This window comes from Nicotiana tabacum, chromosome 9 (assembly GCF_000715075.1).
Source record: "Nicotiana tabacum cultivar K326 chromosome 9, ASM71507v2, whole genome shotgun sequence".
In the NCBI taxonomy this organism is placed as follows: Eukaryota; Viridiplantae; Streptophyta; class Magnoliopsida; order Solanales; family Solanaceae; genus Nicotiana; species Nicotiana tabacum.
The window spans coordinates 90,290,352-90,303,768 of NC_134088.1; the positions used below are offsets into that span (position 1 = coordinate 90,290,352).

Here is a 13,417-nt window from a genome sequence, read left to right on the forward strand (position 1 = left end):
ATGCAATTATTTTAGAATTGTTCTTAGAAGCTTTATATTTTCGTGCATTTAGAATCTTTGTTTGTAGTGTATATTTTATTAAGTCTCATTCTCTTCTTTAGTGGGGGGCTCGTTGAGACTCACTGAGTATAATGGATGGTACTGATATTCTCTTTTGTGAACCTACGTTGGTCTGTGGTACAACGTAGCAACCGATTTTGCAGGCGAGCAGGCTACAGGTTAGGACTTCCCTCTCTTCCAGTGCTATTGGTGAGATCCGCTTTTGTTCGTGGAGTATTCCTTTGGGTCATCTTTATTTATTCATTTCTTTGTTTACTTGAAGAACTGGCCAGGCAATCTCATGTCCTGAGCAGTGCATAAGTTTATCAATAGAGACTTCATAGACACAGTCGGTGGGTTAAGATTCGGATATTTTTTATAATAACTTAGCAGTATTTCAGTAGTTACTACGAATAAAGTTTTGGAGTTGGTTGTTTTAAATATTCAAATTAATTGAAAAAAGTATTGCATGTTACCTATAAAGTTTGAAGTTATAATAGATTTGATACGCGGAGATGGTTCGTTCAATCAAGTTTAGTGTTTGGGTACCGGTCACGATTTGTTCAAAAAATGAGTCGTGAGAGAGGTAGGGTCCATGTGAGGTAGTTCAAAGAAAGAATGTGGTGATGGTTGATGATATAAGTAGAGGGCTAAATTAGTCAAAGTGCCCAAAAGTTTTAAAGGTGTCTACGGTAAGATTCTCTATGAACCAATCATATAGTTCTATTTCAACTGAAATGACCAGATAACCCTCAGAAGCCCAAGCAAATATATCGTCCAATTGTTTGCTAACTCCCTGTTATTAGATAGTAGAATGTGAAAAGGAAAGGAAGGAAATATCAAGTATATAAGGCACAAATTTCTGAACTTGATCTTTATATGTCAAGTATGTTGGAAATTAAAAAGAATGAATAAAGAAGATCATATCATTTTGGTCTAATATGCATATGCCGATGATATATTGTTCGTCCGCAACGATATAGGCTTTTGCACGAAACAAAAGATTTTTGTTAACTAATTTTGAGATGAAAGATAATATTGTGACGTGACTTTTGTATTGGCAATTCAAATACATTATAGTTGATGTATTCTAGAGTGTTATGCGTTTGTCCTAATTTTCTTATCATATTTAGTTTTCATATCTCTTAAAGGAAAGGGTTATTTATAATTGAGTTTTTCTTTTCCTAGAAGAAAATTAAAAATCTCTCGTATTTGGCTAGTCCTTTTTTTTTTTTTTGAGGAAAAGGCTTTGTACCTCTATAAGTTGAGGATTCTTCCTTCTCATTTATTAGCATCCACAATGTAGTCATATGAGGTTTGAGAGTCGTGTTTAGGGGGAGAACTTTATGGGACAAGTGTTAGTGTGTCACTTGTGTTTGCCTTTTCGTGAGGTTGTTCTCTCGATATTTTGTACTCTCTTTTATTATAATGGATTGTCCATCCCCGCCCGTTGACATAGGTCAATTGGTCGAACCACGTTAAAATGTTTGTCTCTTTTGATATGTCTGATTTATCGTCGTTCAAATATTGTTTTACTAGCTTGCACATAACACCTGATTATTTCGATCCTAACGTAAAGTATCACAAAAGACTCAATAAAAAATGTACCAAAGATATTTGCCATGCATGACTAATTAAAAATCGGGTGATAACCTTATTGCTAAAGCAAATAAGCTCATTGAAAAAAATAGCTCAAGAATGATTTTGAGACTAAGAAAATGTAGAAGTCTCCCTATGCTTCGCCGCTAGGAAATCCAATGTATGCTTGGATTTGTACGTATCAAGGTTAGTATGATTGGTAGATAATTGAGCGGTTTGAGAATTAATGTTAAAAAACATCGAAACTGGTGATCACATTATATATATATTTATTTATTTATTTAATTTTTTTTTTAATTTTATTTCAAAAAAAAACATCACATCCTCACACAATTTTTTTATGGGAGCAACCTAGTTCCAATCATCGGATGTTTAGAAGTCACTTCTCTAGATGCCAAGATAGTGTGAAATCATACATCATGCTACATTGATCAGTTTACTCTTAAATGAGGCAAATATAAATAGTTATAATTGAGCAACCGTAGTCAAGAAGAAAGGTTAAGCCGATCAATAATGTCAATTGAAAGGCACAAAATAAGTGTTTTGTTATTACAGATTATTATTTTACTCCAAATCTTAATAGACTTGAACATATACCAAAGTGCAGCTTCACAGGACTATCCAATTCAAATCGTCAACCAAGTGACCTCTTTAGGCTATCAAGTCTTGAATTATTGTTGTAGTAGCAAATCCTACAGAAAAGGAAATCCTCTCTTTTAGACTTATATCAACCACCAGCCCTAATTCTAATAATAATTTACTCAATTTACAATATGCTTTTTTCCAAACCTGTTTGGTTAGCGTGGTGAACAGTCCCTGCCAATTGATTGTCGGACACATTCCTGTTCGATGAATGACATTGAAAAACATATGTTACAGATCTAGTTCCTTTTCTCCAATTTGGAAAGTAATAATAAAGAAAAACCAATGAATATAACAAATATGCAACTTACAGTAGCTGCAAATTTCCCCAGTAGACGAGCTTCAAGACTGAGATTGGAATGGTCCCTGATAATTTATTACCGTCCAATCTCCTGCAAAGGAAATAAAAGTCATTATTACAGCACATTACGGTCATTTTATTAGTTAAGCCTTACTCTCTTTTGTTTCATTTTTTATGATGCTATTTTTTTCTCTCCAAAAAAATAACATATTTTTACATTTAAAAATAATATACCTTAAACTTTACATTTCATCTCCAATGACAAGATTCTATAAACACACAATTCAAATGTAATTGCATATTTATGACCACTTATTCTGAACGTCTTTCTCTCTTACTTAAACTCCGTATCTACTCAAACAAATTCACATACAAAAAATATAGGGTGCATATAATAAAAGAAAATAAATATTATGTAGCAATGAATGGTCGAATGGCTTACATCCACCGTAGGGATTTTAAATTGCCAAGAGATGATGGGATAGGACCATTCAGCTGATTATTTTCCAGCCCCAAGCTCACTAGCTTTGTCAAGTTGCCTAATTTGCTTGGGATTTCTCCGCTAATTGAGTTATTTTGAACTTGCCTGTCCATGTATTAAACAAGAAAAGGATTTACATCTGAAATTACACTTTTGGATTCATCAAAATATAGGATCTTACAAGTATTGAAGATTGCTTAGCGTTCCTAACTGAGGTACCAAAGTCCCAGAGAGGTTTGCAGCACCTAGGTCCCTTCATTGGTATATCATCATTGTCAATCTCAACATGCTTAAGAAAATAACATCAACATATAAATCTTAGTTTCTACATAGTCAAATATAGGATTTAGAGTAACTTTTCTGAATTTATATATATGATTTGAGTCACAAGTGATGAATTTAACGGAACTCGTTGTCATATGAACTACTCTAAGTATGTCTCTATGTTCATCTAATAAAGAGATTTTAGAAGGTCAAATGGTGACTTACACTCTTACAACGCTATTCTGGCCGTTGCAGGTGACATGAAACCATGTGCAAGGATTGAGTAACGTCGGATCCCAGGTTTGAAGCACATTGTTTGGATCTATCAGGTAAGATTTCCATGCGTAAAGAGTGTCCCCTGCTCATTCATTTAAGTTCACTTCAATTCAATATTATATATTAATTTAATTAAAAATAAACATGAAAAATACTAGAAGTTCGTCGAATTATTTTCCAATAAATATGTACGAGGGTAAAGAAAATTAAATGAAACATGGTTTCTCTAATTAGACACTTAACCTTCGGAGTTGCATTCTGCAAATATAAAGGCAATTGCACCAACCAGGAAAACAAAAGCGACCGACCTCATCTTCCCTAAATTTTATCGTGGTTGCTGCCCTAATTCTTCATGGTTAAGCGTGCTGTATTAATTTTACATATTTATACTTAGGAGGGGTTAATTCTCTGGCTAGATAAAGACTGATTCAAGCATAGCGCATAAGCTATTTCTTTTATTAATAAATATTTGGTGGTTTGACCAGAAATTGTAAACAATACTCCAGTATGTTGTTTACGACTACAAAATAATGTTTCGTAAAATAACTGTCTTTTTCTTTGGTTCAGAAATGGACGTTTACTAAGTCAATTATATGAGTGTTTGCAAGAACTTACTGCTATTAATTAATCCAATTATATCAACTTAAAGGTGAAGGTAGGCATTTTCTTCCCGTGTAGCAACCGGCATTGAAATTTCTACTTAGTGCCTTTTTTTAATACTTGATAACGAGAAGAAAGCCACACGTTAATGTTATAGATGAACTGCCTCTAGAAGATTTCTCAACTTGCTTAAGTATTTAATTAATCTTAATTTGAAATTATGCTGCACATGCCGGTGTTTTACTATAATTGATCAAAAATCTTAAAAAACTGACATCTTTTTTTCCAAATCTTTAGATCTTTTTACTCAACATTTTATCAATCTTTTTTTTTTAATTGAAGCCATCACCGAACCAAAACCGAAACTTAATGGCTTATTGGTATCGGGTTAACGGTTTAACGGACGGGGAACGGATTGAAATTTTTTTATTAACGGCTTATCGGTTTGGGGGCGGATTATTCAATTTTCTTAACGGATAATCCGTTAACCCGTTAAGAATATATATATATATATATATATATATATATATATATATATATATATAATTTATTTTTATCCATATATATATATTAAATATCAAAAACCCTTCCACTTCTTCCAATACTCTGTCTCTAAGTTCTAACGCCTAATTCCTAAATAATCAGAATCCTTACGTACTATGCATCAGAGGATCCCAGGCTTGGCTTAGCTTAGCTTATTCTCCCACCCAACAACAAGATTGTTTAAGCTGATGTCTATGGATCACCTCTGCTTTTATTTTTTTATTGAATTATGTTCTGGGAAAAGAGCACATCTGCGTTTCCTGTAAAATGTTTACTGCTTATAATCCATCCCTATTTCTATACATAACTGCCTTTTGCTTGGTGTTATTTGTATGGTTAATGATATAGCGTGAAATACTTGGTTGAGAGTTTAAGTTAGAAATTTGAAGTTGTTGTTTGAACTTTGAAGCTGCAGAAATTCAAGCACTGTTAGGCGTTAGCTGCAGGCCAAACATTTATGTGTAGTCTGCTCACTTATGGATTAATCATTTTGAAATATGTATTCTGGACTGATGTAATGTAGTCTGCTTTGGGATTTAATGGTAGGCATTAACAGAAATGTATGTCTGGACTCATATGTAATCTGCTTTGGGATGTAATGTAGCCTACAATGTGTTCTGCTTTTTTCGCTCGACAACACACGACACACTACATCATTCTTATGTAGGCGTTAACAGACATGTATGTCTGGACTCAATGTGTAATTTTCTATTCTGAATTTGTATGCTAGGCGGTCAGCACACAATTAATGCACGCAATATAGATTGAATTAGGCCGATAAGCCGCCCGATAACCGCCCGGTAAGAGCTAAACCGATACCAATCCGCCCGATATCTTATCGGGTGGCTAGCGGATTAATACATTTTAACCGTTAAGCCAAACCGTTAAGAGTAATTAACCGCTCAATCCGCCCGATAAGCAGCCCTAGCTTTGGGCAGTGAGGCCATTGCCTTAGGCCCCCAAATTTTGAAGGCCCCCAAATTTATTTTAAATTCTTATTATTATTGTTACTATTATATATTATATAATTTATATAAATAATTAGAATAAAAAAAGTGTTACAGTACATTTTTTGTTACTTGATTGAGGTTATTTTATATAATAAATTTATAAATTATGATAATTTTCTTCCCTCATTAATTAGTATATTTGACAAGAGTGAGTTGCTCTAGTGGTGAGCACCCTCCACTTCTAACTAAGAGGTTGTGAGTTCGAGTCACCCCAAGAGCAAAGTGGGGAGTTCTTGGAGGGAGAGAGCCGAGGGTCTATCGGAAACAGCCTCTTTACTCCAGAGTAGGGGTAAGGTCCGCGTACAAACTACCCTCCCCAGAGTGAGATTATACTGGGATTAAGGGCCTCCGAATATGGTTTCGCCTTAGGCCCCGAGATCTGTTGAGCCGCCCTTGTTCAGCATTATATATATTAATCTCATTGTTCACAATCAAACAATTATCTCCAATGATAAATTCAGTGATCCAAAATATAGTCCTACCGTTGTCTTCTCCAATTCAACAAAGTTACTTTTCTCTAATATGATGTCATTATGTTTTGATGAAAATGCTAAAATGCAATTTCATCTGTTGAGATTTTGAAAAATTAGAGATAATACATGCGTTAAGCGGTAATTGATGTTCTGTTTGTTATCACTAACGTCTGGACCACGTCCACGGCATTTCTACAAGCTGCTAATTCTTCAGTATAAAGTATAATGTAAAGAAATATGGAAATCGGGTACAATTCACTCACAAAAATTAGTTCACAAAATGTGGATTGTCTAATTTTATAGAAGAAGAAAACAACACATTTCTTAATTAATATGGGGCTAACTGATAACATGCTCGTATGTTTAAACTTGATCTTTATGCATTAAGTTTATTTAGGGAAAAAAGCCAAAGAAAAATATATTTACACATCAAGTGTTGGATTCCAAATTTGACGACTCACCTACAAAAAGGTGTAAGAAAGCAGCATATATATGAGTAATAATAGTACATTTTCCATCGACTACCAAAACTTGGTGGTAGCATTTGGAACCAAAGAAACTACTTAATAAAACTTACACAACATTACGATTTCTGTACAAAACGTTACTTCGCATTGGCCAGCCTACTTCTTGGTAATCCTTTAAATTCTCCATTGCTACAGGCTTCATAACACAGCATCCATTTCTTGAACATGAACTCATCACATTGTTCACCCTTTCTCTTCTCTTCTCCATCTCGTATCTTTCAGCTCTTTTCCTCAAGTTTTGCTTTTTAATTATTGCACTAAATCTTTCCTTACTATACTTATAGCAGTTTACTGGAATTGGCAGCGCCTCCAACCCCATTAACTTAGCCACTACACCTGGTTTACACCAAATCACCTTTTCTCCTGCTATAGTTGGTGGCAGGTTATTTTGAACTGATTTTCTTGGAGCAGTAAATGTGTTTAGTATAGGAGATGTGTTATGAAAGGAAGAACGATACATGGCATCTTTACCATCCAGAGAAAAACGGGGATATTGGTTTAATGCATTTCTTGCTGTTCGTAAAATGTCAGAACTGTTTACACACGACATTCTATGATTGACTTGCCCATAATCCTTCAACTTTGCTCTACTAATTGCCATCTTTTCCTCCAAGTCTAATTTCAGCAACATTTCCTCCAAGGTTATCTGGCCTTTTTCGCTTTCTTTTTGCCTAGGATTAACAGGACTAGTGGTTTGCATTGTATAGGGAGAGGAAACGAGATGGTCAACTGATGATGTTGTAGTTTTTTGCTGGTTGAGAGTGGAAGTAGAGTAATCATCATTGCAAAAGTTTTTAAAGCCTTTCTTCATCTTTGCTGCCATGCCATTCTTCAAAAGAAAGAAAGACAAGTCCTTCATAGTATATAGGATTTTGTTTGATGATTAAACAAAGAACCCAAAACAGGAAAATTGGAGTTTTTTCAGTTTCAAGATTAATTCAAGTAGTGGAGATCACATTGAACATAAAGGAAAGAAAAGGCGTGACTGAAGTAAATTGTGAGCGGTGGGAAGTTCTTTACTTTCTTTTAGATGAGCCTTTAAAGCATTCACATGATAAGATAGATAGTCCTCACAAGTTTTTCCCCGCCAGACACTTTAGATATCTGCAAAAAGTTACTTTCTCTTATTAATATTCACGTTCATTTGTTCATTGATTGGTTTTATGAATAAGCTCCAACTTTCGATATCATTAAGGACTGCCCAGCTGCAACTACGTCGAAAAATGATTATCTTTTGATTCTTGAATTTAGGATAACGCATAGCGACAATGGTTCTTTCTAAAATATTTTCCATCATCATTTGACGAGAGACACAAAAGAGCAATTGTTAAATAAATGGATTTTGAGGCTAACTTTACAGAAGCTAGCTCATGAGATGAGGATTGTCCAAGAACGGACACCCATTGTTAACTCCCACCCGATGTGGGACTCAACAGCAATCGACTCTAGTCTAGAGTATAAGAACTCTAACAACCAGCACCAGAAAAGGAGTCATGTTTAGTGAACTGATATTCTTTCCATTATCAATCAATATGCCATAGTTCTATAATTCCAAAGCCTGGTTCCTTCGGCACATTACTAGAGAAGCGCTCTACAAATGATCGTTTTCTAGTTACTGATGTATAGGATAACACAAACAACAAACTGCATTTGGTTCATCCATTCTCTCGAGCAAACAAGAAATGCGTACATATAGACAAAAATACAAAGAAAAAGAGTTGTACTACGAGGCAAGTCCAGGATCGTGCTTTCATGCAGGCAAGGCAAAACTTGGCTGTTCCCAGTTTGGAGGGTCCACCACAGCACAAATATCGGATTTCTCGTAATCGGCAACCTACAGAAGGGAGGAAACTTGAGTAACCATCAAATTTAAAATTGATAAAAGTTCCATAAATTAGGCAAGGAAAAGAGTTGGATTAGTAATAGCCGGTACCTTCTGATTACAGCTTGGACAATAATGATACTTATGCCAGAGGCAATCCATTGATGGACAGAGAAAGCATACTCCAAGCATAAATGGCATCATGCAGCCAACAAAAGCTGCAGGACTAGGTTTTGATCTAAATGGAACACAAATTGGAGGAATTCAGAAATTCACCAGAAATAGATTACCAACAAACAAGTAGTTGACATATATTCAAAATAAGGCCATAATAAGAAAGCCCAGAACATGTAAAGTTTGGATGGACCTCTACAGGAGAAGTCGGTAGCAAAGTTGTTTGTTGTAACATAAGATTGCTATGCAAAAGGCAAATTATATAAGAACATAGTTTAATCTAGAAAGTGCATATTGCAAATATTGACTTAAGGATATTACCTCAAACATTCATAAAAAAGAAAAGTAGGGAATTGCATCATACAAAGTTGCTGCACGAGTGCTAACAAAATCAACATTAGATTTCTAAGTATCGAAGGGGAGCCTTGACGTAACTGGTAAAGTTGTTGTCATGTGACTAGGAGGTCACGGATTCGAGCCGTGGAAACAGCCTCTTGCAAAAATATAGGGTAAGACTGTGTACAATAGACCCTTGTGGTCCGGCCCTTCCCCGGACCCCGCGCAAAGCAGGAGCTTAGTGCACCGCGCTGCCCTAGATTTCTAAGTATCCTTTGTGTCCTTGAACCAAAAAGCAAACAGGAAATGCTCCTTTTAGAATAGCGCTAGTTGTTAAAGCCCTAATTGATTGAAGCAGTATTTGATCTTGGTTACATCATATGCAAGGTTACACGTTATTAATTAGCAACCACTGCATTATTGCGAAGGAATTTAGAATATCAGAAGATACTTAGGCTGCCATGTTATATGTGCAAGGATCATCGCATATGTTACGCTTTTGAGTAAAGAGAGAAGATGAGCCAAGGCATAAAATGGAGGAAGATAGAGAAGCACCATGTGAGCGCTTTTGAGCTCAACAATATCCCTTGTTGCTGCCTGTGATATGCAACTGGAAGGTCAATTTAGCTGAATTACCCATGAACTACAACACAATATGCATACACATGCACAACCTACATAGACACATACATGTGGGTGTACAAGTATGTAAGTGTGTGTATTAATTTTCTATCTATGTCTGCTCGTTATATGACCATCTATCTCTGCTCCTTGTACATTAAACTTGGTCAGTTACACAGTCCACGAAATAAATCATGCTAAAGCACGTGTTGGTTTGTTGTATAGGACCTTTTGTATAATTAGTACGTTTGGGCTTCTAACTATAGGAACTGGTGGACTCTAGCCATGCAAATTTTCTATATGGGGCATGTCATTATAATGTCCAGCCAGTGAGATTGGAAAATTGAAGTCAGTTCTCTTTTCCCGTAATGGGCACTTCTGCACTCTTAGAAGTGCTATTGTGATAGACAATTAGCAGAGGAAAACATCATAATGTCTCTGTCTAAGGTACAAATATCGCAAGCAGTGTTATCAAATGAGCGCTTAAAGCGCGCTTAAGCCTTGAAACGAGGCTCAAAACATGTTGAGCGCTTCGCCTCGCGTAGCGGTCGCTTCAGTGTTGTCATCAAGGCTCTAAGATATATTTTTCCTTACCAATGAGCACAATCCTGAAGAGGCAACACTAAACGATTGATATTTCACTTTGTCGTAAATTTTCTTCTATTTCTCTGTCCATTTATTTGGTATTCATGCTTATAGATATATAAGTCTTGGACTACACATACAAATTTGTAGGTGTTCTCCATTTGCGCCTTTCTTCATTAAAACCCACTTTATTTGCGTTTTACGCTTAAAGCCCCAATTGTTTTGCGTTTTTCGCCTTTGATAACACTGATCACAAGTCTCGATAAAAATTGCAATAGTTCTTTTCTTTAGCATCTTTAAGACCACAAGAAAACCTTTTATTTTGGGTAAGAGTAACGACCATTAGCCAATGAAGAGATTTGGAGAAGAATGTTTGTAGGATGAAGCTTTCATTAAGTACCTATCATAAGGATCACTGATACACTTAACTTGGAAATAAACTAGAATGTAAACCAAGTTCAGAAATGGATTCTGATGCTCAAACTTCGGAAGCCTGAAAACTATTTACTCAAATATTGCTATATCTCATATGAAAGGGCTTGATTAAGCCATATCACCAACCATATCTACATAAACATGGTCTAACTATAGCAACAGTAAAACTAATGATTATCTGCAATACATGGTTACAAGGGAATGAAGATAGGCCATTCAGGTATACTAAAGTTTCACTCCTGTTATTTCTATTGATATTAATGAAGGTGGGTTAGGGACTGTGTTTGATGAAGGACCCAAAATAAGATATAGCGCACAGTCATCAGCTTATTAGTCAAGATCCAAAGATAAAGGCAAGGGAAGAAAGAACTCCTTTCTGTTACAAACTATAATCCAGATCAAGCTATCAAATGAAAAGTAATTGTTAGCTTTCCACCAAGATTTATCTACAGATAGAAAAAGTAACAAGAATGTTTTTGCATGCCCCATGCCCCATATGCACAAAACTGTTGCACCCTGCCTTAGTTAAAAGTAGCGGGTATGCAGAGGTATGCTCTTACAAACCTCTGTTCCAACTTCCTGATTTTTTTCTCATCCAACTAAACTGACGATGCAGTTAGGGGATAAGAGAGACAGACATGTTTATTTATTTATTCTTCTATAGGCAAAATACCAAACTAATCCATAGATACGCTGTACACCAATTTGGTGTTTCATTAATGCAGGAACCTGATTCTTATTGGAAGTGCTAGAAATATAAAGAGTCCTCATTAGGATATTAAACTTCCACAAAAGTTCACTCCAGTTTTTAGAGGATTCATTTAATAAACAATAATAACTATCACTACTACTACTTTCGTGAATCCACCGTAGATTAAAAAAAAAAGTCATGTGATCCCCTCATTAGCCTAAGTCTTGGTGGGAGTTATCCATACTTGTACTGGTGGGGAAAAGACCGATACCAGGTTTTGTAGTTCAGGTCCATGAAAGTTGTTCCGAACACCACATTTATCCACCAAAACAAAAAGAAACTACCACTACTTTACTAAAACTAGTTCGAGTCAACTACATTTTGTGTTATAGTTTAGGCAGCTAAAAACATCCTTAATATCCATTCCACTCCATTTAGGATATCAATAAATTCCTTAATAAAGGTAAGCTAAATTAATTTCCAGTGAGAACCCATCACTAAAAGATCATACAATACATCTAGCAACAAAATTGCATACAAGCAGAAGACAAACAAAAATAAAAAGATTGCATTTTTACTCCCTCAGTTACTGCCAAATTGTGATGTTAGTCCTTGTGATATAAGTAAAGCACATTTATCCTTCCATTAATTGAAGCGTGCAAATTCAGTCCAATATGAAAGTACAGGTTCTAATTATTCAAAGGTTAATTGTTTGATCAAGTATCAGGAGGACTAAATTTAAAAATTTACCAATAACAGAGGACCAAAGTTGTAATTATCTAACAAAAAGTAAAAAGTAAGAAAAAGGAGAAGGAAGAGAAGAATTACTTGACGAGGGTGAGACCAGTATTACCACAGTGAAGGCAATTAAAAGGAGCAGGCGTATCTCTGTATATAGTTTGCTGAATCGGAATACCTTTGGGATCTCCATATATGACGTTTGGAGGAATCATCCCTGCTTGATAAGGGTTTTCAGCCACGTAATATTGCTGCTGGTGGATTTGCTGAGGCATCGGAGCCTGATTATAAGCCGGATTGTAGGGGATTCCCACCGCTGGTTCCTCGTACTTCGACATCTCCGATGATCGATGATCTGATTATTATGCGAATGATGATAGAATTTAGACTTGTGTTTGGTATTTTGCTTTCACTTGGGTAGTACGCGTTTGTAGAATTGTATTCTTATAGGGGTAACTTTGGTTTTCTAGAAACATTTTGACTTTGAATTGTCGGGCATTTTCTTTGACCATATCTACGTGTTTTCTATTTATTGTTTTCCAATGAAGGAAGCTAGGCTGAAAAAACTTATTTCACGCCATATATTTACATCAAACGAATTAATGTAATATATATTTCATGTATATATACTTTTGGGGATTAAGTAATATTTATATTTACTTTATTTGTTAATTTTTAAGATTAATTATCTAATTAATCGTACTTTCTCCCTTTCAACTAGTACTTTTTTTATTTCCCGTCCTCTTTGATCCCCTTTGATCCTTTGTGACTCGAACCCACGACCATAAGGTTATAGGTGGGAAGTGTTGGCCATCTTACTCTTTCAATTAGTACTTCGTTTGTATGTTTTTCTGTTTTTTTCTTTTTTCACTTCCCTTGTTGTTCGTCCCAAACTCCCAAATTAAGATAAATTGTTTGATTATTTCAAAATTTTAAAGCATTTTAAATAAGTTATTTAAAAAAAATGAATAGGAAACATTTTGGAAAAATTACATACCAATAGCTAAGTAATACAGAAATATATTGTTGCTAGTCTTTAGATTATTACGAGTCAAAGTTTGCTAAGAGACATTTAATCATAATTCGAACTATAATGTCACAAGGTTAGCAACTAGTTTGTTGCATTCCCAATCTCAGTTGAGTTTGCTCATTTACATATTAACTATGTGAAAGAAAGAAGAACAAAAGACTTTGTATTCAAGTGATTTTTTAAATTAAGACGAAATGAAATGAAACAAGAATTTGGTAACAGAAATACTA

At 35.1% G+C, this 13,417-nt stretch overlaps 2 protein-coding genes across 2 annotated transcripts; both read right to left on the reverse strand.

Moving 5' to 3' along the window:
- Positions 1-2,263: 2,263 nt before the first annotated feature.
- Positions 2,264-4,034, reverse strand: LOC107777854 (leucine-rich repeat protein 1). Its single transcript, XM_016598009.2, has 7 exons — positions 3,846-4,034; positions 3,552-3,684; positions 3,244-3,315; positions 3,024-3,167; positions 2,592-2,672; positions 2,428-2,480; positions 2,264-2,330 (listed from the first exon to the last, which is right to left on the reverse strand). Exons 1-7 carry the CDS (start codon positions 3,913-3,915, stop codon positions 2,290-2,292), a joined length of 594 nt encoding a protein of 197 aa, XP_016453495.1. The 5' UTR covers positions 3,916-4,034; the 3' UTR covers positions 2,264-2,289.
- A 4,217-nt stretch (positions 4,035-8,251) lies between these two features.
- Positions 8,252-12,586, reverse strand: LOC107777852 (GSH-induced LITAF domain protein). The gene is made up of 3 exons (XM_016598003.2): positions 12,248-12,586; positions 8,689-8,815; positions 8,252-8,589 (listed from the first exon to the last, which is right to left on the reverse strand). Exons 1-3 carry the CDS (start codon positions 12,493-12,495, stop codon positions 8,506-8,508), a joined length of 459 nt encoding a protein of 152 aa, XP_016453489.1. The 5' UTR covers positions 12,496-12,586; the 3' UTR covers positions 8,252-8,505.
- Positions 12,587-13,417: the final 831 nt, after the last annotated feature.

Excerpts from the sequence above, each read along its gene's own strand:
- LOC107777852 (XM_016598003.2), bottom strand. The coding sequence starts at position 12,495 with ATGTCGAAGTACGAGGAACCAGCGGTGGGAATCCCCTACAATCCGGCT. Across the intron at positions 8,816-12,247 it reads ACTGGTCTCACCCTCGTCAA|ATCAAAACCTAGTCCTGCAG; the intron begins GTAATTCTTCTC and ends TGTTCCATTTAG. Across the intron at positions 8,590-8,688 it reads GTCCAAGCTGTAATCAGAAG|GTTGCCGATTACGAGAAATC; the intron begins GTACCGGCTATT and ends TCCCTTCTGTAG.
- LOC107777854 (XM_016598009.2), bottom strand. The coding sequence starts at position 3,915 with ATGAGGTCGGTCGCTTTTGTTTTCCTGGTTGGTGCAATTGCCTTTATA. Across the intron at positions 2,673-3,023 it reads TTAAAATCCCTACGGTGGAT|GAGATTGGACGGTAATAAAT; the intron begins GTAAGCCATTCG and ends TTTCCTTTGCAG. Across the intron at positions 2,481-2,591 it reads TGGGGAAATTTGCAGCTACT|GAATGTGTCCGACAATCAAT; the intron begins GTAAGTTGCATA and ends TTCATCGAACAG.